At 39.1% G+C, this 25,209-nt stretch overlaps 1 protein-coding gene and 1 pseudogene across 3 annotated transcripts in view; both read right to left on the bottom strand.

Moving 5' to 3' along the window:
• Positions 1-25,209, bottom strand: part of DHX29 (DExH-box helicase 29) — a 68,707-nt gene that overhangs the window by 38,640 nt on the left and 4,858 nt on the right. For 2 of the 3 annotated variants that reach the window (XM_069096504.1, XM_069096505.1), the window contains exons 2-6: positions 14,378-14,448; positions 12,250-12,363; positions 9,117-9,246; positions 6,440-6,585; positions 4,947-5,075 (exon numbers count right to left, since the gene is read on the bottom strand). In XM_069096504.1, coding sequence (XP_068952605.1) covers positions 4,947-5,075; positions 6,440-6,585; positions 9,117-9,246; positions 12,250-12,363; positions 14,378-14,448 — 590 coding nt within the window. Of the gene's footprint in view, positions 1-4,946; positions 5,076-6,439; positions 6,586-9,116; positions 9,247-11,745; positions 11,877-12,249; positions 12,364-14,377; positions 14,449-25,209 lie in introns of those variants that run through there. The other variant, XM_069096506.1, reaches the window with a different exon arrangement.
• LOC138167526 (non-structural maintenance of chromosomes element 1 homolog pseudogene) lies at positions 15,906-21,387 on the bottom strand (annotated as a pseudogene).

The following is a 25,209-nucleotide window of genomic DNA, read 5'->3' as shown; positions in this document are numbered from 1 at the left end:
CCAGGGTCAGTGCTATTCACTGTGCCACCGAGCTGCCCCCACCCCCTAGATTCTTGAACTCAGAGCCTGTATGTAGCAGGCTGTGGTAACCTGGAAAGATTCAGTATTACCCAAAACAGTGAATAAGGGCAGAGCCTCCTGCTCTTCTCTGGTGCTGTGTGGACCTTATACCTCAAAGAAGGGGCAGGTGGAAAGTACTATCATTGTCTAGAGAAGCTATCTCTATCTTATGTGGAGATATGTCTTATGTACAGAAGCTCTTAAAGGGAGGAAATCAGGATGAGGGTTAGATGCTTATCACATCTGTAGTCATTAGAAGTCTCATGCCCTCTAAGATTGGTCTCCAGGTGACTAATCTACTACCGTGTTTCCCCAATAATAAGACACTGTCTTATTATTTTTTTGGACAGAAAAACACCAGGGGGCTTATTTTCAGGGGAGGGCTTATTTTAATGAACATTGACAGCAATTTTAATAAACAGGTAAATGTGAACAAAAAAATGTACCTTTATTCAATAAGCAAATCACTGGGGAAGAACAGGATGACGCGCTCACTGCTGCAGCTCTGATTGGATGCAGCTCAGAGCACGGCGTGCGTTTCACGGGGGGGGGGGGGGGACGGTGCATACAGAGGGTACCGTAATGTAGCGTGTAGCGAAAGGGATCACCTTCACTACAGTAGCAATCTCAATAGGGCTTATTTTAGAGGAATCTTACACAGTAAGGGGAGGGCTTATTTTCGGGATAGGTCTTATTATCGGGGAAACACGGTATGGCCATCTACATCCCACTTGGGCCCAGCCTGGTCAGTGTGCTTAGCCTTCAATGTTCCTCTTACCTACCCCATAAAATTAAACATATCAGCATATTATTCAGGGTCTATTATTCTACCTTCCTAGCCTTTTCTCATCCTTCTTCCCTCCAAAGATTCTATAATCCATCAAAACTATTCTCCTAGAGGTGGCCAGGTGGCTCAGTGAGTAAGAGCACCGGCTCCAGTGTCAGGATGACCTGGAGATTGAATCCTGGGCTCAGACACTCAGCACCACACCCAGAAATAACTGGCCGTGTAACCTTGAGCAAATTACTTAACCCTGATTGCTTTAAAAAAAAAACAACAACTAGTCTACTCACCATCCCATCATCAACATCCTGTGACATTTTTCTGTACTTTTGTCTATATCATTTTCCAGGGCTTGTGCTGCTTTCCTACTCTATACTCGCTTGCTCAAATTCTACCCATCTTTTAAGATGCAGGCTCAGATGTCACTTCTCCACAAAGCCTTTCCTGATTCTCCAGTAAGAAATGACACAGCCTTAGATTGTGAAAAGAACTTACTTGTCATCATCTATTTTATATTGTTGTTATACATATATGTATTTTTTATTACTCTGCTAGCACATAAGTTTCCGGAAGGCAGGAACTATGTCTTATCTTTTCATCCCCCCCACCATATAGCAGACACATGGTTACAAAATCCATCCAAGTATCTTACTCTTGCGTACAGGCACTAAACCAGCCTTAATCAAGAAAAGGCCTAGAGCTATAAGCAGAATTAAGCTTACTGATTTAACTAGTGGTTTCCCCTATAAATCACAGCAGATTAAGAGGAGAAAGGGTGCTGCTAGAGTTAGAAACATTCTGTGACTACTCAGTGCAGGGGCAAATAGTCCTATATATTTCAATATTCCTTAAAGACTCACTCAATATATCAAAGTACAACTGATATTTAAAATTTTGACTGAGGCACCAAGTAAGTTTAAATTATATTCTATATGTCCCATTAAAAAGCCAAGGAAGTATGCAATCTAATTTGAAAGATTTTTATCAACGATCATTAAAATAAAAATTAAAAACAACTCAACCTTTTCTTAGTACAAAAATATTAATAATTTTCTTTCTAATAGCAAAAAAACTTAACAACATGTCTAATAATAACAATAAATCAAGGAATATTTATGTAACTGAACTGAATCAGAGAGTGTGTATGTATAAAAAGAAACAAGGAAATATGGAAAGATAAGGGATATGAGGTTAGGAGAACTGGGACTATGTAAAATGACTACAACTTAAAGTAAGTTCAGCTTTTTGACTTACTCCTTTTTTTCCATGTTTATTTGAACTTGATGGTTAAATTTATAATAAAAAAGTGGGGCTTTTTTTTCTAAAAGAGAAACCAAATGATAATAATCATTATCACAGGAACATGAGATATTCCCCATCTTTGGTGGTCAGTGGCCTACCACAAGTTAAGGTAGTCAGCCATGTCAAACCCAGGGAAATGAGTACACTCAAAGGGAGGCTGGCCTGTGGACAGTACAAATGGTTTATTTCTGGCAGCATCTGAGAGAATGTCTGGTAGATGGAGGAGGGAACCAGGGTGGGGCAGTATGCAATGCTATTGTAACTGCAGAACCTTCAGTCCCTTGCTAGATTGGGGGCTACCAAACAGATGAGAAAAAAAGGAGTTAAGGAAGGATGATGCAGAGACAGAGCGGGCAGTATATCTGGGTGTTCTCAAGCTTATTCTCTACCATACTTTGATTCATCAATGTGGCTGAGGCTACCTGCCAGGCTATCGTTCTAGAAATCCAGTTTTATGAGACTGGTAGTCTATGGTACTTTGGGTCAGATATGATGAGGTCTGTGGCAGATAGCAGGACAACAGTTCAAGGCTCTCCAGGAAGCTCTATAGGTCACTGAATAGATATTCTACCTGGTGTCAAAGATGATGTACAAAAAGCTTCCTGGGGTGCTGCAACTTGATCAGTGGCCTGGAGGTGGGGCTTCAGCCTCCATGATGTACTCATGTACTTTAACATGAGGTAGTTTCAGGTGCTTCACGAAACTTAAGTTAGAACACAAGCCAAGGGAGGTCCCATAGTTTAGTCTCCAGTTCAGAAATATTAGGACTGAGAAGGCTTGCACAAAAAGGCTGATGTTGCAGAAATCAGAGCAGAAGGCTGCTGGCATTGTTTGTTTTTTTTTGAGGGCAACTGAGGTTAAGTGATTTGCCCACCGTCACATGGCTAGTTTTTATGTTACGTGTCTGAGGTCAAATTTGAACTCAGGTCCTCCTGAATCCAAGGCTGGTGCTCTATTCACTGTGCCACCTAGCCACCCCCTGGCATTGTTTCAAAGAGTTGCCTTCAGAAACTCAAAGTGAACAAGATGAAGTGCTTCCTAAAAGCCAAGTACTGTGCTAAAAGTTAGACTAGAGCTCACCTGGAGATCCCTCTATGTCTCCAAGGAAAGGCTGTGAAGTGGGGAGAAGTACCTCTACATTTTGGTCTTTGGTCTGGTTTGCCTTGCAACAGGGAAGATAGCACTATTTATTGGCAAGGCAAAAATAAACTTTTTTAGTGTTAAAGGAGTTTCAGTTAAGTAGAAAATTTATGTGGAATACTTCCTCCATCACTGAGGTTGGTTAAATGAAACTTTACAACTAATACTACTAATTTATAAATATGAAACACTCACAAATTTCCAAAACATTATCAAATGTATGCTTCATAACAATCTTATAAGGTCAGCTCTATAGGTGTTATTGTCCCATTTTACAGATAAAGACACTGAGGCTTAGAGAGGTTAAGTGATTTATCCATGGTCACACAAGTGTCAAAGGCAGGATTTAAATACAATTCTTCTTGACTCCAAGACCAGCTCTACAGAGCAGGCCACATTGCTCCTTACAAGGTTTAATTAAAGAAAAACAACCTCATTTAGCCCTACTAACCTACCCCCAAAAGTCTATCACAGGACTAGAAAGTTGAAAAGGACATCACAGGTCATTTAGTCAAACCACTAGTCCCATTTATGTGAATTTCGTTGATAATATCTGAGGCAGCTGCCCCAAAACAAACCACCCCCACAAAATCCACAGCTCCTCAGTGACCATCCTATTGGCTTCTCCCTCAGGGGGGCCTGTGACTCCAATCTACCCAAAGGGAAAGCTCTCACAAGGTCTTAGTTTTTAAATATTCATTTTCTCTCATACTAAATAAGAGTGCTTCATGATCTGACATAATTCCCTTGAAAGGGAGAGAAGACAAAGCAATCAGTTCTAATACTATTTTCCCAACAACTTAGACAGTTTTATAACAAATTTAATATCTAAAACCAAATTTACCAACCTCCTTCTGGTAGCGGTTCCTTGTCCCAATTTCCTAATTTGTCAATGTTAACCTCACTCTCTGAACCCCCAGGTCCTCAACCCCTCCCACCTACAGGACAATGTGGTAGCCCATCTTAATTTCTGCTTCTCTATTTTTCCCACCCATCACTCTCTTTTTCTCCGTTCCCACTTGTCAGAACACCTTAGTGTAGTTGCTTAAATCCCACTGGGCCTATCAATAGCCTCCTTAAAGGTCTCCTTAGCTATAATCTCTTAGCTCACCAATCTACTCCATATGATGCCAATAAATTGTTATTTCTGAAACACCACTTTTCTCTGCTCAAAAGCCTCCAAGAGCTCTCAATAGTTTACAATAGATATTCTAAACTGCTAACCTGTCCTTCAAAGGCAAATATATCTTATTAAAATGAACATTTCAAACTTCATTTTCTGAACACAAATCTTCCACAGGCAAGCTGATCTATTTAGTGTTCTTAAAAGATAACACATGTATAGCTGTGTCTCTGAATTCATGTTGTTCTAAATTCTTATTACCTGTTAAGTTGTCTCTAACCATTCTGGCAGAAGCAATCTTTTCCTCCTCTGAGCTCCTATGGTAACCACATACTGCTTTGGATTTTAAGTAATCTTTTGTTGACGGAAGGATAGCTATGTGGATAAAACTGAAGGACTCCAAGAGCAGGGATATCGCTAATAATGCTTTCCATTTCCCCAAAGAATTTAGCATGGAGCTTTCTATACAGGAACCACTCAAATATTTGTCAATTAATTATCTTTCAAAATAAAACCTGTCACAAATCTCTAACTTACAGGATCAAATTTTTCTTCTTCTTCTAAACTTTTAGAATTCTCAGTCTTTTCTTCTTGACTCTGCTGTTCAGCATACTGCAAAATCCATTCTTTCATATTCACCTCTTTGTCCTTTTCTACATTTTTTGGCTAGGAAAAGAGAGTAAATATCAGAAAAAAGAAGTGAAAATCTTTATAATATCAACATAATGGAAGAAAATAAAATTTAAAAGTGATTATTTCTTGATTTAACAAATAAAACTTAAAATATATGAAGAGTGGGGCGGCTAGGTGGTGCAGTGAATAGAGACTGCACTGGCCCTGGAGTCAGGAGGACCTGAGTTCAAATCCAGCTTCAGACACAACACAAAAAAATTAGCCATATGAACTTGGGCAAGTCACTTAACCCCAAATGCCCTCCAAAAAGCAAAAAAAAAAAAAAAAGATATGAAGAGTGCCTAAGGCTCAACAAATGTAAAATGAATTTTAAAAATATATTTTACTATATTTTTTACACCACCAGAATTTCTTCCCCTGCCATTTCCCAGAGACACAGTGCATATTAAATTTTTTTTCAAAAAAAAAAAATCTGCAAAACTGATCAATGCATCTAAAAGCCTGAAAATATATGCAGTGTTCAAACCCAATGGACTTCTCCCATCTCTGCAAAGGAATGGGATGGACATCATCTCATGTCTTTTCTTTGGAGCCATGACTATTCTTGGTAATTCTGCAACATTCACTTTTGATTATTTGCTGAGGACCCAATTGTTTACACTAATTGTTGTACTCATTGTGTAATTTTCTTAGTTGTACTTCATTTTACATCAGATCATGCAAATCCTTCTAGGCTTCTCTGTATTCATCTTATCTGTCTTTTACAGCACAGCATTATTCCTCCATTCATGTGGTTTAGCCATCCTCAGTCAATGAGCATCTACTTTGTTTCTAATTCTTTGCTAACACAAATAAATGTTGCTATAAACATCTTGGTTTATATGGAGACTTTGTTCTTATCAATGCCCTCCTTGAGGGAAGGAGCCTACTAGGTCAAAGGGTATGGACCTTTTAGTCACTTATTTACAGAATTCCAAACTCTTTTCCAAAATGGCTGTATTAAGTCAAGGTTTTACCAAATGTTAATAAAATTTAACATTTCCCTGAGAATTCCACGTTTGGAGAAAATCAAAAGTAGGATTACAGGAACACAGATTTAGAACTAGAAGAGACTTCAGAGGTCATTTAGTCCAATTTCTTTACAGATGAACAAACTGTCCCAGAGAAATGAACAGACTTGTCCAAAGCCATACACCTGAAGAGGTGTGTGTGTGCCTATTTCCATTAGAAATGGGTTGGGGAGTAGCTTGGAGGGAGGGTGGGGGGTACGGGGAAGGAGACACAAAAAGAAAAAAGTAATAACCAATCAAGATTTGTTTTCTATTACAAATAGTTATAATGCACATAAATTTGACTTTTTTTTAAAACAAGTTTAAATTGTTAATTTCTAAAGTTACCTTAACTTCAGGTTCATCTTCCCTTTTTTTAGTACTAGGTGGCTGAGGAGGTGGAGTCATAGCCCGTATTTGAGGAGATTGAAATTTTGGCCTGCTTTTAGGTTGCTGTTCTTCAAACTCCTGACTAAATCCTTCAGGAAGGGAATCTTGAAAAGGAAAGCAATTAATGCAAAACAAAACAAAATTATATATACAAAGAAGACCCTGAAGTTATCAAAGGGTAAAAAAAAAACTTTTCTTTTTATATTTCAAACTTTCCCAAACACTACAGATCAAATACTGTTATGCCAAAAACGTTTGTATGACTAAAAAAAATCATCATACCCCCACTTGTTTTGAAACAATTTTTGCAAAATTCTAGTAAAATCATTAAATTTGTACATACTCTGTGGATTTTGTCATAATGGGGTTTGAAAACTTATTAACTGCATGACCCGGACCAGTCACTGTATTTCTCTGGGCTTCAGTTTCCTCACATTAAAAAAAAAGGGGGGGGGGTAAGGAATTGGACTAAATGTTGTCTAGGTCCCTTCAGGCTTTAAAATTCAATGATTCTGGGGTGGCAGTTGCTAGTCAAGAATTCTAAAAACTTGGCAGACATAATGTAATTTATATTTCTCTTTCTCTGTATGTATACCAAATCCTTTTGATTGTCTCTCTGAAATGCTACTCTTTCTTTTTGCCACAGCTCAATCTTAATTTTGGCTATGAATCTCTTCATCTCAATTAATGCAGACTTTCTTCTAATCTCCACCCAAATACCACAAATTTCACTTAAATCTGTTTTAGCACCTCTCCTTTGCCTGTTTCAATTTTTTTTTGTCACTCAAATTATTGGCAATGTTTATGTCTCAAGAAACTCCAGTGGTTCCATCCAGGGATCTCCAGGATCAAATACAAACTCCTTTGTTCAACATTTACAATTTGGTCCAACCTGTTTTTCCAGCTTTAATACCCACATCATTCCCAGGTCCAGCCAAACTGGCCTTTTTGTCCTTCTTTCCATGGCACACCTTCCTCATCCGTTTCCTGGCTTTTGTATCTTCACACAAGCTATACCCTATGCTCCCCAATACACTCCTCCCATCTCTCCACTTCTCAGAATGCCCAGCTGCCCTTAAAGCTCAGTTCCAATGCCTAACTCTGACTGATTCATGAAGACTTTCCTGATCTCCCCAATTGCTGGTGCATCTCCCCCTACCCCTACCTTGTGTTTACTCTGCGCATATATGGCTGCCCACCCATGATAGACTATAAGCTCTTTGGGGAAGGCAAGCACTGTTTCACTTTGGTCTGCAATGCCTGACACATAGGTACTTGATAAATGCCTTTTACACATTCTAAGCACTAGGGCTACAAAGTCAGAAATGAAATGAGCCCTCCCTTCAAGAGTCTTACGTTCTATTATAGAAAACAATATATACTCATGAATAAATATTAAATACATAAGTAAACATTATATACATTAGTAACCTAAGGACCACATACTAGTAGCTAGGAGAATAAGGAAAGCCCTCACACAGGAACTCGGAGGACTCTGGGATTTCTAAGAGACAGGGGAAGGAGGGACCTTCAAGGCACAGCAGATAGCTTCTGCAAAGGAGAGCGGTGTACAAGGAACGGCAGGAGGCTAGTGTGGCTAGATTAAGAAGGAGTCAAAGGGAGCAAAAAACCTAATGAGATTGGAAAAATAGGCTCAGGTCAGAACGTGAAGGGTGACAAATGACAAAAAGAGGAATTTATGCTAGAGGAAACATGGAGATGGAATTAAAAAAGATAAACAGTATTTTTCTAATCCTATAACCTGAATCACAATGTGTTTTATTTCTAGGATAAGGGATACCAAATCAACAGTTGTGCCAGCTGCTTCTTCTGTTATTGTGCCTGTCATTTGATACCAATTCTATATTAAGGTTGGAAGTGATAACTTCACGAGAGAAATCAACTGCTTTTTCATTAATGCAGCTGGTATTGGGGAAAGCAACCACATGAGCAAACAGAGTTCTAGCAAAAGCAAATAGAAAGTAAGACCAAAATTAGTAGGACCACCCTAAATTTACATGTTTCAATGGACTCAAAACAAAGGTGTAACTTTAAATGACTTTCATTTAGGTCTTAACTTATATTTTGGTAGTTACAGGTAAAATATATTGCAGTACTCTCAAAATGTAGCAAATACTGACATCTGCTGGTAATGAGACTGTTCTGCATATTAGTTTTCCAAACCTTTTAATAGGCCATTCAGTGGTGGATCCATGACCCTATCAATTTAATAAAAAAAGATGCTATCAGACACTAGAACTTTAATTTCTATGTATCTTAAATTTGACCTTTTCTTTATTTTTAAGATATCACTTCTAATACTTGGCAACAGAAGAATGAAACAATATTTTAGAACTGCAGATATGAGAAAAATGTTTTATTGAAGGATTTTTTTAAAGCACATATTATCATTAAATATTATCAAAACATATAAAAGTAAATTAGTTCATTATTACATTGATTACTTAAATGAACAGAGAAAAAGCAGGAAAATTTCTGTCCATAAAAAAAAAAAATAAAGGACTGCCTTTAAAGGGCTTAAGCTGTCAAATACCAATGAAGAATTTGTTACAAATTTCATGTAAGCGGCAGAAAATGCTCAAAGGCCATAAGTATTCAAAACCATTTTGCTTACCATCTGGAAGATTTAAACAAAGCCAATCCAAGGCAGAATGAAGATCACCTCCATATAAAACAGTATTTGTCATGGCTTCCTCAATGTCCTTTGTTTTAAATGAAAATGCTTGCAGAGCCATATATAAATCCTACAAAGGAAAAAAAAAGGTGAAAAACTCAGATTTGAGGAAAGAATATTAGTTTTTCCTTAATTTTTATTTTCTTTTGCATATCAGAAGTTTTTCTTTAAAGTTTGTGACAATCAGTGTTGTTCTGGACCAAGCTGGTGTTCACACTCCCAAGCTTTGGCTCCTTTTCAGAACAATTGTTTAGAATAGTCATCCTTTCAGCCAGCTCTTCATACTTTGTGAACTCTGACACTGCTGATCACCTTTTTGGCCCTGATACATCGGTCTCTCTAGGTTTATATGAGACTACTCACTCCTGTTTCTCCTGTCAGATAACTTCTGGATCATCATCCTGGACAAGCCTACTAATTGTGAGTATTCCTCAAGGTTCTGTCTTAGGCCCTTTTCTCATGTTCATATATGCTATTATTCTTGGTAATTTCATCATCTCCCATGGATTCAATTATCATCCCTATGCTGATGATTTACTGATTCTACTTATCGAGCCCCAACCTCTCCCCTAACCTCCAGCCTCACATCTTCAAGTGGGACTTCTGTCCCACAGACATCTTTTTTTTTTTTTTTTGGAGGGGAAAGGCAGGGCAATTGGGGTTAATTGATTTGCCCAAGGTCACATGGCTAGTTTTGTGTTAAGTGTCTGAGACTGGATTTGAACTCAAGTCCTCCTGACTCCAAGGCTGGTGCTCTTATTTACTGTGCCACCTAGTCGCACTGCTCCCCCGCCTCCCCCCCCCATAGACATCTTAAACTCAACATATCCATGATGGAACTTATTACCTCCACTCCCCCTACCCCCCCCTACTTCCCTCCTTCTAAACTTACCGATTATTATCAATGGTCCTATCATTCTCTCAGTCACCCAGGCTTGCAACCCAGATCCCATATTATATTTGATCCCTCATTCTCACACATCCCTCCCTAATCCAGTCTGTCAATTCTACCTCCATAACATTTCTCACATATACCCCCTTCTCTCTTCTAACACTTCTACCACCCTAATGGTCATTATCATCTCATGCCTGGACAAGAGCCAAAGCCTGCTAGTTGGCTTTCCTGCTTCAAATCTCTCCCAACCACAGTCTACCCTCCACACAGCTTTCAAATTGATCTTCCTAGAGGGTAAATCTGACCATGTCACCACCCACTCAGTAAACTCCAGTGGTTTCCTATGTCCTTCAGGGTTAAATATAAAACCCTGTTTAGTATTCAAAGTCCTTCAAAACTTGGCCTCTTCCTATCTTTCTAGTCTTTTTACATCTTCATTGCCTACTCCTTACCCCAGATCCCTTACAAACTCTGGGAGATCCTGTGACAATGGGCTTTTTGCCAATCCTTGCATAAAATAACTCTTGTCTCCTGACTCCAGGCATTTTTACTAGCTGTCCCTCATATCTGGAATACTCTCTTCTCATCTCTGCCTCAGGCCTGTAATAGAAATGCAAATTTAAAGATCTTCTCTGCCCCTAGGCTAAAGTGCACCTGGAGCCTGGGGTGGGAGGCTTGTTTTTCAGGAGATACTTTTTGATTCGCCAGTGGGTCCAGAAGGTTGTTACATTCTCTGAGCCAGGAAAAGGCTAATATAAATCCTGATTTGAGGCTTTGTTTTAGGGCTTACTTTGAGAAATGTTCTGTGATTTGATGAGATGAGACTCTGGGAAGCCATTGTTGAGACCCCCCTCCCCCTCTGAAAAACTTAGATGTTGATTTGTGAGAAGGGGCCTCCCAAATCAGGAAATGCAAGGAGAAATGTTGATTCCGGTAGGGCCACTCATACCAGGGAATAAACTTGTTAGACTTGTTCTTCTTTCTAGAAGGAATGTCAGCACATTCCTTCCTCACCCTGACTTCCTGGTGACCTTTAAGAATCTTGACCATCCCCCCTGACCCCTATAGAATTGGCGCCAAGCCACTATCTCTAAAGCTCATACTTGTCTGTCACCCAATCCCTGACCTTTGTGTTTCCCGCTCTCCCCAAGAACTGTATAAAAGAATGCCCGAGAAGACACTCGGGGTCCTCCATCTTAAGTGTATGGTTGGACCCGGGTTCGAACTCGTGAATAAATGTTTGTCTTCTTTGTCAGTCTTGTAGTCTCTGTTTTTTCCCCTGGTACCATGTTTCATACCATGTTTCATACCACGTTTCAATTTGGTATGGATGTAATGGTTGGACAGCTTGGAAACCTGTCTACTTGATCTGTTTCTCTGTCTTGATAATTCTGTCTGTATACTCTGAAGTTCGGGGTGCTGACCTTTTTCCCCTGAACTAGGTAAATGATACATATTTGACTGATTAAAGTAAGCTTGTTAACCCATTTTGAGTTGCTTTCCTTTAACAAAGCAGATCCAAGAACCTGTGGTGGCAGCGACCCTGGGTGCTTGCTACTACAAGGCCTCCCTGGCTTTCTTCAAGTTCCAGCTAAAATCCTCTCTTCTACAAGAAGCCTTTCCTGATCCCCCTTCATGCTAGAGCTTTCCCTTTGTTTATTAGCTCTAACTTACCTTCTTTGCATCTCCCAGATTAAGAGCTCCTTCAGAAGACAGGTTTTTCCCTTTTCTTTGTAGCCTCAGAGTTTACAGCAAAGTACCTAACACAGAACTGGTTGACTGACTCCCTAGGAATTTGGATAAAGCTTTATAAGCAGTCCCAGACTTATGCAATTATTTCTGTATATGTACCTTCCCACGAATTAGAATGTGAACTCATGGGGGAAAAAGTCAAGTGACACACATACTTTGTATCTATAATGCCTATTATTAGTACCTCTGCTGAATGAATATGACCGTGAAATACCAATGGAGTCTAGAAATGCCATTCTGTTCTCACATGCAGTTAGATTTCTCTCTTTAAAAACTGTCATTAATTTTTACAAAGGGTTTAAATAACTTCTATGGCTTTACTGTGAAAATTTCATGGACCGAATTAAATAGAATAGCAGATTAAAAGTAAAAAAACCACAACAATAATCTACAAAAATATATAAACAGCAAAAGTTTTATAGATACCTGTAATTTTTTGGCAGTAAGTCTTCCAGAAATCATTCCCTTATCATTATTTTGCTTTTTATGTTCATTGATTACTCCAATAATTCTTTGTTCCAGTTTACTGTTAATTACCACCTGTCACAGAAATGGGTACATAAAAAAACAAACTAAATTAATCCAGATCCCATAGTAGATTTCATTTTACCACAAAACACAGATCTGTACACAAAAACCAAAAAAGTTACTAATGTAGTCAACTATGTATGTGACAGCACTCATTAAGAGAAAAGTAACACCATAAAGAAAGAGGGATAGGGGCAGCTAGGTGGCGAAGTGAATAGAGCACCGACCCTGGAGTCAGGAGGACCTGAGTTCAAATTTGACCTCAGATACAACATAAAAACTAGCCGTGTTCCCTTGGGCAAGTCACTTAACTCCAATTCCCCTACCTTCCCCCCTCCAAAAAGCCCAAAAAAAAAAAAAAAAAAAAAAAAAAAAGAGGGATAGTATCATATGTAGTATCATTAGATAGTATAATAGTATCATTATGATAAAATGATGGCAACATGATCTAAAACATGGTAGGAAAACCCTATTATTCTAACAAAAAAAGGGCACCTTTCAGGACTTTAAGTCATACAAATTGGCTTTGGGACATGACTTGAAAGAAATGAGGCAGAAAAAAAAAGAAATCAGGCCATAGTCAATTATATTAATAAAATTAAAAAAATTTAAAGTCATTTGGTTCTTAAAACCCTCACTCATCCTCAATCACATTTACCATATTGCTCTTACTTCCTATCAGCAGCTTTCATGGTCTATTATTTCCCACATTACAAGTCTGATAGAACAAATGAGCTCAAGTTGTTTCTAAGATTCACATGAACACAAAGCAACAGAAGAAAGATGGTGACAGGGTCAGTTAAAGGTGACTGGGCTAGAATTGGAAAACATGGGTCTGTGTCAGCCCTGCCACTTACTGGCCACTGTTCTTTCTTAAATTTCAGTTTTCTCATGTGTTAGAGGGGGATGACAATACTTTCATAACCCAATCCAACATTCTGACATGAAGAAAGCATGTTTAAACAATGAAGCACTATGTAAAAACGGATGAAAAGAACGGCAGCCAGTATATCTATTTTAGTCTACTGCTTACCATTAGTCTTCCTCCCCCAATTTGTTATAGTTAATGAATTGTTATTTAGTCTTGCTTTGCTACCAGAGTTCTTAATTCCTTACATTTCTATCATGCTTTGTAGTGTTCCACTTCACATTTCAAATATTATTTCATTTAATTCTTATAACAATCTTGTTATGGAGGGTAAGGTTTTATTGTAATTTTACAAATGAGTAAACTGAGGTTCAAGTTCACAAGGCTGGTAATCAGAATAAGTAGACCTAGAACCACCTAAGTCCTAAGATGTTCAGTTCAGGGCTTAGACTGCTAGACCACACTGCCTGAACCAAGATTCAGTAAATTTGCTTTAGAAGTCAAAGACACAACTGAAATTGAGAAGTCAGATAAAATTTTCATCTTTTCAGCAAAGAAAAACATAATAACAGCAACAACAAAACAACACCCCAAGGCAATACAGGTTGCTATAGAGCACTGCCTCTTAATCCTAACCTGAGATCCAAATTAAGATCACCAGTGGTTATGTATAGCAGGATGTCTGAGGATCCCTAGGAAAGGCTTAAAGAGGGAGCTGAGTCCATGGGGCCATGGAATGCCCTGGGTCATATGTATAAGGTATGTGAAAGCACTCCCTTCAAGGACTGAAAAATGTTTTCCTCCTGTTAGTATCTCCCTTAGTACAGATGATTCTTTTAATATGTAAAATGGTTTCATGATGGGCTACAGACAAAAGCATCTCAGCAACTTAATGGTCTGGAGATGAAGAGTTGAATCAGGACTTTAAAACTTTCCATCTTTGTAGGATTCGCCAGAATTTGTGCTACATCAGTATATACAGACTTTGAAAATCTACTGTTAATTTAATGCCACAATCAGGAATTGGTATAGAATTTAAGTGGAGAGTTTAAACAACATGAAGAATTAAAACCATATACTAATGTACTTTACTAATGAGTTTGGAAGGGAAAATTATTAAAAATTTTAATTTAGAATACTGAAAAATTTGCTACTCACTTTCAAGATAGATTTATCCAGATTTGGTGCACCAGAATCAGTTGCTGAATTAAAACTGTAAATTTTTGGACCTGTACATAACAAATGACATAAAAAGAATGATTAATATCTTTAAAAGTATTTTATTTGATTCTTCCAAAGGATATTGATAAATGCATAACATTTCTGTTTGGGGAATTGTGTATTTTCCAATTCTTTAAATAACATATTCCTAATCTGAGAGTTGATCAAGGAAACATTATATGAATTAGCATTTTTCTAGCAATAAACAACAAGATCGCATTTTAAATATGCTGAATCGGCAAATTTGATCTTGTTTATACCTTAATGAGAATTACTTTAATCAGAATACTGTCCTCCTAAGGCTCAGGTAAGAGCTGAGTGGTAACAAGAAAAGCAGCAGATGTAAAGGTGAAAGAGCATTCATCACGGGGTTGGGACTTCATTTGGTTCACTGCACAAGGAAGTAGGAGGAGTTTACCACTTTACCTCATTTCTGCCTTCTGCTGACAATGAAGCCCCAGAGGGGTATGTGTGTTTGGAAAATGCAGAAAAATTAGAATCCTGGAATCCTAAAGGGCCTAAATGACTCTACCCTCAACCAACTTTTAAGGATACATATTTTGCTTCCTTTTGTAGACACACACTCTGTGGCTTATAATTTCAAGGATCACAGATTTCACTTCCCTCAATTAACTTTTGACCTGAAAACATTAGCTAAAATTATTTAAACTTAATTTTCAAAGAATATATATATATATATTTTCAAATGCTTTATTAACTTCTGGTTTACATCATTCATTTCCACCAGATTTTGAGTTACAAATTTTCTCCCCGTTTTTCCCCTACCCACTGCCCCAAAATAGCAGTCTCACAGGATATCCCCTCCTCCAATCTGCTCTCTTCCATATCTTCTCCCATTTCCCCTTCAACTTTTCCAGTAGGGCATAGTGGATCTCTATGCCCCAGTGCCTATATTTCTTATTTCCCAATTACATGCAAAATAGTATTAATAATAGTATGTGTGTATATATATATATATGTATTAAACATTTGATTTTAAAACTTTGAATTCCAGATTCATTCCCTTCCTCCCTGGTCACCCACCCTTACTGGGAAGATAAGCAATTCAGTATAGGTTGTACATGTGTAGCTATGCAAAACATTACCATAGTAGATATACTGTAAAAGACTGACTATATTTCCCTCCCCGCTATCCCACCTCCCACTTGTTCTATTCTCCACTTTGATCCTGTCCCTTTTTAAAAGTGGTTGCTTCCAACTTCCCTCCCCCCAGCCTGCCCTCCCTTCCATCATCCCCCCCTCATCCCCTTCCTCCCTACTCTCTTATAGGGTGAGATATCCTATTTAGTGTGTATGTCATTCCCTCCCTGAGCCAAATTCAATGAGAATAAGGTTTTTCCTTTTTGCCTTCCTGTTCTTCCCCTCCATTGTCATTAAAATTATTTTACTTAGATTATTAGCAAGTCAATACAAATAAGCAGGATTAATTGATATAAAATTGTTAAAAATGGATTAATCCGTTCAAGAGGACTTTTTTTTTTTTTTTGCTTTTTGGAGGAAGAAGGCAGGGCAATTGGGGTTCAGTGACTTGCCCAATGTCACACGGCTAGTAAGTGTTAAGTGTTTGAGGTCGGATTTGAACTCAGGTCCTCTGGACTCCAGGGCTGGTGCTCTATTCATTGCACCACCTAGCCACTCCCAAAATAGGACCATTTAGTACATTTTATCCTTTTGAACATATCTGAATGTTTAACACCCCTGCAGAAAATCTTGACTCAATGTTGATATCACTTTGTTTCTGAAGATGAGACTCTTCTAGGTGTTCTTGGGGTATCTGATGGCAAATGGGAGTCTGGTCGAACTAAATCTCAAGTCACAGAAGGCCAAACTTCATTACAATGAGGACAAGTGTGGCTCAGGCTGAGATTTGAAATACTTTGCAACACAAGGTAAATGCATTTTAATTCCACAAGTTGATAGGACTGGCCCTGAATGGCAAGGCCGTGGCAGATGTTGCACTTTTTGACATCTTGATATGTCTCTCATAAATACTGATCTAATTCCATGATGTAGCGAGTATGTGAAGTGTATTCACCATGTCTTTCTGAAAACCACTTGTCCTGAACAAACATCTGGAGCACTTGTTCCACTTCCTCCTTCTTCATTTTTTTGCTCTGGAGTTTGTTGGTCAGGTTTAAAATACTGGTGAATGGCGCATAGCCACTTTCTGATTCAACAATCAAGTCCATAGTTTTTAAAAAATAATTCCAATTCATTTTCTGCCACATTCAGTCAGATGCCACTTTGGTAGCTTCTGTTATTTCAAGATTCACCAGGGCGTAGAACATCTTTCTGGTCTCTTTGGAGCATCCTTTCCATGAACATCGGATTGAGGTAGGTGTTAATCATGCCGACAAGTTGTCCAGCTTTTCGTGGGCGTAGTACACTTTATGCTGCTCACAGAAAAATCTATGTAGCCATCTTGCCTCAGCTGCAAATCTTATTCCTCTAAACATCAGTACCTGGAGGAATCGATGATGGCTATCAGTCATGTGGCTGGCCATGGTGACACTATACTCTGGAGAATGTCCCTTTTTCGTCTCTTTCTCCACCTGCTTGTAATGTATGTGGGTCTCCATATTACTTTTCAAGGGCACTCCTCCAAGTTTCTGGAGCTACATCCGCTGAGTCTGGTGTGCTCCTACAGTGGGAGGGGGTGGGACCAAAAGGAAGGAGACTTCCCCATTGGTTCTTCCCCTCCATTGTAACCATTTTCCCTTGCCTCTTCTATATGAGATAGTTTACCCCATTCTGTCTCTCCCCATCTCCTCTCATTATATTCCTCTCTCACCTCTTCATTTCACGTTTTAAGTATTATCCCTTCCTATTAAATTGGTCCTGTGCCCTCTATCTATGTATACCTGTACACATATACATATATATATACACACACATTCACATATGTATTCATATACCATATACCCTCTGATTGATATATATATATATATATTTCTATTCCCTTCAACTATTTTCACACTGAGAAAAGTTTTAACAGTTACAATTATCGTTTTTCCATGTAGGAATGTTGATAGTTCAACTTTGATAAGTTCCTTATGATTTCTTTTCCCTGTTTAGCTTCTCATGCTTCTTGTATCTGAATGTCAAATTTTCTATTCAACTCTGGTTTTTTCATCAAGAATACTTGAAAGTCCTCTATTCCACTAATGACCATATTTTCCCCTGAAACATGATACTCAGTTTTGCTGGGTAGGTGACTCTTGGTTTTAATCCCAGCTCCTTGGACCTCCGGAATACCATATTCCAAGCCCTTCCATTCCTCAGTGTAGAAGCTGCCAGATCCTGGGTTATCCCGATTGTGTTTCCACAATATTCAAATTGTTTCTTCCTGGCTGCTTCTAATATTCTCTCCTTGATCTGGGAATTCCGGAACCTGGCTATAATATTCCTAGGAGTTTTCTTTTTGGGATCTTTTTCAGGAGGTGATCAGTGGATTCTTTCAACCTCCATTTTGCCCTCTGATTCTAAAACATCAGGGCAGTTTTCCTTGAGAATTTCTTGGAGGATGATTTCTAGGTTCTTTTTCATGGCTTTCAGGTAGTCCAATAATTTTTAAATTATCTCTCCTGGATCTATTTTCCAGGTCAGTGGTTTTTCCCATGAGATATTTCACATTGCCTTCTCTTCTTTCATTTGTTTGGATCTATTTAACAGCATCTTGATTTCTCATAAAGTCATTAGCTTCCATTTGTTCCAATCTTATTCTGAAGCAATGATTCTCTTCATTGAGCTTTTGAGATTCTTTTCCCATCGGCCAAATTTGGCTTTTTAAGGCATTCTTCTCCTCATTGCCTTTTTGAGCCTCTTTTGCCATTTGAGTTAGTCTATTTTTTAAGGTGTTATTTTCCTCTGTCAGGCTATTAACTCTCATTTTGTAATTTTCTTGCATTGTTCTCATTTCTCTTCCCAATTTTTCCTCTACTTCTCTTATCTGCTTCTTAAGGTCCTCTATGGCCTGCAACCAGCTCGTATTTTCCTTTGAAGCTTTTGGTGCAGGAGTTCTGACTTCACTGTCTTCCTCCTGCTCCATGCTTTGCTCCTTTGTGTCCCCAAAATAGGAGTATAATGTTGGATTCTTCTGTTTGCTTTGCTTCCTTTGCCTGGTCATGTTGCCACTCAATTTCTTGACTTTTTGCCATAGTAGGACTCTGCTACCAGACAAGGGAACTTCGTCCCAAACGCTGGGGTTTTCTCAGCTGCCGAAGATATTAGTTGGGTGCCCTCTCTGAAGCCTCCACACGCTCTGGCAAGTTGATCACACACCCCTGGACCTCCACCCTAGACTGCAATCCAGATCCAAGAAGGTTAAAGCAAGAGCGATTACCCCTCAGACTGGTCACTTGGTCCCCTCAATAGCGAGGGCGAAGAGGCTGACGCACTCCCAACTACTGGATCCCAAAGTCCACACTGCACTGACCTCTCACTTTGCCCTTAATATCTATGTGTTGATAATTCTGGAAATGCCCCAGCTGCTGGTGATCTGAAGTCCCTCCAGCCGGTGGCTGGTCAGGCCGCCCTGGGGCTAAAACCTCCAGCTCCTGTGGTCGTTGCTGGCTGCTTGTTGCCAGCCTGCCAGGCTCTCCTCAGCAGGAGGTTAGCTTCTCTGTGTCATTTTGTGGGTTCTGTAGCTCCAAAGTTTGTTCAGAGTCCTGCTTTTACATGAATTAGGGGAGGTGGAAAAGCTGGACCCTGCGGAAGTCCTGTTTCTACTCCGCAATCTTGACTCTGCCTCAAAGAATATTTTGATCAGAAAACACTAGGTACATGACCTTCAAATCAGAGTCAGTGAATGCCTGTTTGAACAGAGTTTAATTTTATTTCTGGGAACCCCTTTGGATCTATGTCTTAAATGATATACAAGGACTCAAAAGCATGTTTAATAGTTTAAATATAACTTTCACAATCTAACAGGGCGCTCTCTTTAGACAGAATGAATACAACATCTGAGTGTATCTGAGCTAAACTCTGACTCTACTATGTTTTATCACTGTAATATAATGCCAAGCAAAGGCAACTTCCCAGGTTCAAAATACCAGCATAGGTGCTCTCTATTTTATTCAGTAACAAACCCAGAACAGAGAAGATCAAAACATGACATCATTCAAAATACAGCATTTACTAAGTGTGATTAAATAATCTCCAAGTACTACCCCACCCCAGGACCTTCCAATCATTCAATCAATTACAAAGTCTCTGTTCTAAATACTTCTCCACCCCTAGGCTATACCTTAATTAAGTCCACCACAAAGCCCCTCTTCTCAAATGGAGATTCATTTCCAAACATAAGGTCAAAAGTTCCCCACCCCTGGATCACAATTGAATCTACCCCAGAGTTACATCAAGTTTAAACACAGCACCTAATACCCAAATGGAGGTCTTTTCTTCATCTTGACACGAGGCAAGTTCTCAGCAATCTTAGTTCCTGGGGAGACAAGGCTTAGCAAAGCCACAAGATACATTGCCAGTCCCTTCATGAATTTATCCTCTGTCTGTAGAACAGTCCTAGAACCCCTGAACACATTAGCAAAGCCCTCTCCCAGGATTTCTGTAAACATACAACAAGAAAATCCTTCTTCAGGGCTTCTGAACCAACAGAAAGGCTCCCAGACCCCTGCAACAACAGCACTGTCCTTCACCAGTGGACAGTATTCACTCTGTCTGCAGGACAGTCTCCAGACCCCTGCAACAACAGTACTGTCCCTCACCAGTGGACAGTATTCACTCTCTGTCTGCAGGACAGTCGCAGGCCTTCTTAGTGAACAGCCAGGTTCCAGGACTTCTTCAACAAAAGGACAGTCTTTCACCAGTGGACAAATCTGGCAAAATAACATCAAAACAGACAAACAAAGTACCAGCAAAACAGCCATGTCTCCTCAGTCCTTGGCAGCTCAGGGGGCAGGTCTCAAAAGTCCAGGGCAATTCAAAGCGGCCACCAGCAATTCTCTTAGCCTCTCTCTCTCCCCACGAGGTGCTGCTTCCAAAAAGATCTTCCGCCTCTCTCTAGTGTCTCTCCAAATCTACATCACCAGCTCCTCCCAGTTCAGGACTTTCTTTTCACATCAACAAGCCCATCCCACAGGTGGGATTAACAAACTCTGGGTTTTAACACAATCAATTTGAAAACCAAGCCAATACAGGGGAATCTTTAATTGCCATTACTATCACAATCACATACAGAGTTTCCATTAGAAAAATGGTTGAAGCACATTAAAGTCAGGGAAAACTTCCTTTACTTACAGTTCTCTACCTACTGTACCCATAATATTACTTTTATTATTTATAACAGGTAGCACAAAGCCTGCTGGGTTCTATAGCCCAGTACATGAGATCCTATCACCCAAATCAAGACTTCAGGAAGCCTCTCCAAATTCTACGTAGATGTTTTCCAGTCCCCAAATCCTAACTAAACCACTTCTAGGGAGTCTCTGAATGCTTGCTCTGGACCCCATAATCTCTGGCATTATTTTTTCACAGTTGTTCTTGAAAGGATAGCATAAATAACGTGTGTGTGACTGGTCCATATCACCCTGTTCAAATGATACGTATGACGCCTCTACGCAGATCGCATGTTTCCATGTTGACCTTTTTACAGAGCAGACTGTTTACATGACAACACCATCTTGATATCCAATGGCACCTCAAATTCAACATGTCTAAAAACAAGTTCATTATCTTTTCTTCCTAAATCTGACAGTCTTAGTTTGTATTTGTCTGCGGCGCTGTCCACCTGCTCTCTCATATTCCTATTCAGCTTCTTTTATCTACCCTCATCTCTCATACCAATCAGTCACCAGATCTTGTCTGGACAATATAAACAAAACCCCTCCTCTGCTCCTCTTATTCCTCCTGTAACTGTGCTAGAACAGGCCCCCTACTCCTCCTTGGGAACAGAATAGAGTATTCTCCCTCTCACTTCTCCCGCCCCCTCCTGTGCTGCTGTCAGGATAATCTTTTTGCACATATCTAGTTATACCATTTTTCTGCTAGATACTTTTCGGGGGGTCCCCACTGACTGTTGAGTAAAGCTTGAAATTGTCGACGTGGCACCAAGGACCCACACAACCTGACACCATCATTTTTGTAACCTCCTTTCATGTTATTATCCCTCGGTCAAATTGGGCAATTCTCTGCCATCCTGAAAACACTATGCTTTCCAGTCACCATGCCTTTGTTCAGGCTGTTCTCTCTGCCTGCAGAAAGAACATGTTCTTCCTCTCTTTCTTCATTTGTTGAATTCTTATCCATCCTTAAAAGCCCGATGCAAAGACTGTCTTCTCCAAGAAAGCTTCCTTGATCCCCTTTAGCTGGTAATGACCTCCCTCCCCTAAGACCTCACAAAGCACTTTGTTTTGTAACCCTCCAGTGCACTTAACATGTAATATTGTATATTCAGTCTACTAGTGTTGATATCTCATTTTCACATTAGACTGTAAGTTCCTTAAGAGTAAAGGTCCTATTTTATCTAAACTTTATCTTCTGCAGTAAGCCAGCATAGTGCTCCACACAAAAAGCAGACAATAAAGGTTTATTTAAAAATACATAACCTTTGGAAAACTTTATGTGTACAATATATAAAGGCATATCCTTTATGGTTGATTAATAGTAATTTATGTATGAGGTTGGGCACCAAACTCTTGGTCAGGAACTTAAACCCCTATCACAGCAAAATCTACAAGAAAATCAGAATCAATTTAAATTGTTTCAAATTATATCACCTTTTCTAGAAATAAAACCTTCCATATATTTAAGAGATATCTTTATCACACTTATCAGAGTTAAACAAGCAACATTTAAAGTAGTAGAAAGTGGAAACTGCTTCTATTTACATTATTTATTCATTGACTGAACAATCATTATTAAATGTCTACTACATGTAATGCAAAGACATAAGCATGCTAGGTAAAAAAAAAGAATCCTTGTCTCAAGGAACTTATAATTTAGTAGGCAGAGATAAAATGTTTATTTTGGTCCAGACTTTTATGTGGGGAATTCCTTAGGGAAAAGGAAACTCCTACCAACACAGATCAGAAACTCCTTTTAACTTTTAGTCTTAAATTTGTGGGGGGCAATGAAAAATATAAATACAAACTAGGATATAAGTACCTAAGAGGAATGGAAATTGCTGTGTGATAAGATGAATAAGGAATCACTTCCAGAGGTGACACCTGAGCTTGACCTTCAAGAATATCAACAGACATGAACAAAGGTGTGGAGTAAAAAAAAACTTGTGCCCATGAGAGGATGGCCAGATAAGTTATTCTGGTTTTAGAGCAAAGTCTATGTGAGGGAGCTCTGTGGGATAAAACTGCAAAGGTATTGAAGGCCTCTAACACTAGACTAAGGAGTTTTTATTCAGCAAGCAATGGACAAATAGTAAAGGTTTGTTAACAGTGGACTGGTACGATCAAATTCTTATAGCAGGAAGATCAATTTAGTACAATTTAGCTACTAAGCAGTGTGTAGGATTCAATTCAATAAGCACTTAGTGAATGTCTATTCTGGAGGTACTGAGGATACAGCAAAAAAAATAAAGACAAAAACAAAAGTCTTATCAACAAGAAGTTGATATGCTGCTGCTGATATTGTACCCCATCAGTACTGACATTCTTTTTTTTTTTTTTTTAAGCAATCGGGGTTAAGTAACTTGCTCAAGGTTACATGGCCAGTTATTTCTGGGTGAGTGCTAAGTATCTGAGCCCAGATTCAATCCCCAGGTCATCCCGACACTGGAGCCGGTGCCCTTACTCGCTGAGCCACCTGGCCACCCCTTGACATTCTTACTATAAATGAAACCAGAGGGCAAAGAAAACTAAGCTAAAGGAAGCTCATAGCTTCTTGGAGAAGATAATAAAGGGTTGGCAGAGTTAGTTTCACTGTGAGTCTGAAGAAACAAGTTCTGAAACTCCAGGTTACTTCAATTTGCAATGCTCATGTGGGCATAAACAAAGCCTTTAGCAACGAAGACAATTTCAGTCTACAAAGCAACATCTATTAAAAAGAAGTTCATTTAATCATTTTTGGAAAGCAATTTGGAATTTTACTAATTAAAGTGACTAAAAATGTCTATACCTTTTAACCCAGAGATTCCACTATTAGACCTATTTCCCCCAAGGACGTCACTTGATAAGAAGAAATTCCCCTATACACCAAAATATTTATATCAGCACTTTCCAAAGTAGTAAATAATGGGAAACAAAAAGATGCTCATCAATTGTGGAATGGCTGAACATGTGGTAAAAAGATGCAATAGAATATTACCATGGTAGAAAATGTATAATATATGAAAACATATAATAATGTAATGTAACATACAATAATATAATAATGTAAATAGAACCACCACAAAACAAGTAAAAACAAATGCTGCAAAAGTACAAAAAATAGGCATGGCCCCCAAAAAGAGACATAAGAAGACATCTCCACTTCACTCTTGTCCAAAGAGAGGGAGAGGCCCATAAATCTGTTACATTGCATATTATTTCCAGGCTTTTTGCATGTATTGATTAGTTTGCTGATTTTCTTTTTCTTATTTTTCTATTAAAAAAAAAAACAAGTGTTCTATAGATGGCTCTCCAAGAGGGGAACAACATTAGAGTGCTAGGAGAAATTCTGGAGATGTAAAAGAAAGCAGTAAAAAAATTTTATTTTTGAAAATGGGGGGAGTAGAGAAATTCTATGAAAGCTTGGCAAGAGACAGTAGAACACAATAGATAAACTAATCAACGAATATTTGTTAACTCTGATATTGGGCTAAGAACTCACTATTTAACAAAAACTGCTGGGACAATCAGGAAACAGTTTGAGAGAAAACTAGGTAGAGTCCAAAATCTCAGACTGCATAACACGGTAAGTTCCAAAAGAATACATGACTTGGATATAAAGGATAACAGCATAAACAAATTAGGGAATAAAAATAGAAATTACCTTTCAGAATTATGGATAGGGAACAAGTTCATGTACTACTTACTCCCCTGCATGTACTCTGCCTCTTGTGACACCAGCCTCTTCCCCAAGACCCTCCATTTCCCAACTCAGCATTTTCACTCAGACGCGTTCCTCCACTCACTGGAACACCTCATCTCCAATTCCTTGGCATCCTTCAAATCTCAGCTAGAGTGGCACATTCTGCAAGAAGCCTTTCCCAGTCCTCTGTAATCTTAGTGCCTTCTCTGAGACTACCTCCGAAATCTCTTGCATCTGTGTTATTTGTACATAGTGGTTTGAATACCGTCTCCCTCCTTGGACCGTGAGCTGCTTGGGAGCTGCGCCTGGGGTTTTTCCCACTTCTATTCTCTGTATCCTTTGCACTTAGCACAATGCCTAGCAGATAGCAGATACTTCAGAAAGGCTTGCTGACTGACACAAGCATGCATAAGAGAGTCATAGAATCAAAGAGTTAGAGTAAGAAGAGGCCATTATGTCCAACCCCCACCTTTTAAAGATGAAGAAACCGAAGCCCTGTGTGATAGGAATGGAATTTAAAGATCCCCCTGTATTGGCTTGGTTTTGGGATTGTGTTAAAACCCAGAGCTTGTGAATCCCACTTGTGGGACAGACTTGTTGATGTGAAAAGAGAGGGCTGAACTGGGAGGAGCTGGTGACGTAAACTTAGAGAGACACAAGCAAAGAGAGAGGCAGAAGAACTTTTTGGAAGCAGCGTCTTGGAGGCAGGGAGAGACCGAGAGGATTGCTGAGGGCCAGTTTGAATTGCCCAGGACTTTTGAGAGCTG

The sequence above is a fragment of the Petaurus breviceps genome, unplaced genomic scaffold (assembly GCF_028583685.1).
Source record: "Petaurus breviceps papuanus isolate PSGF00001 unplaced genomic scaffold, PetGlider_PUasm1.0 229, whole genome shotgun sequence".
NCBI lineage: Eukaryota > Metazoa > Chordata > Mammalia > Diprotodontia > Petauridae > Petaurus > Petaurus breviceps.
Note: the sequence above shows the minus strand (reverse complement) of the source record. Positions and strands in the feature narration are given on the sequence as shown.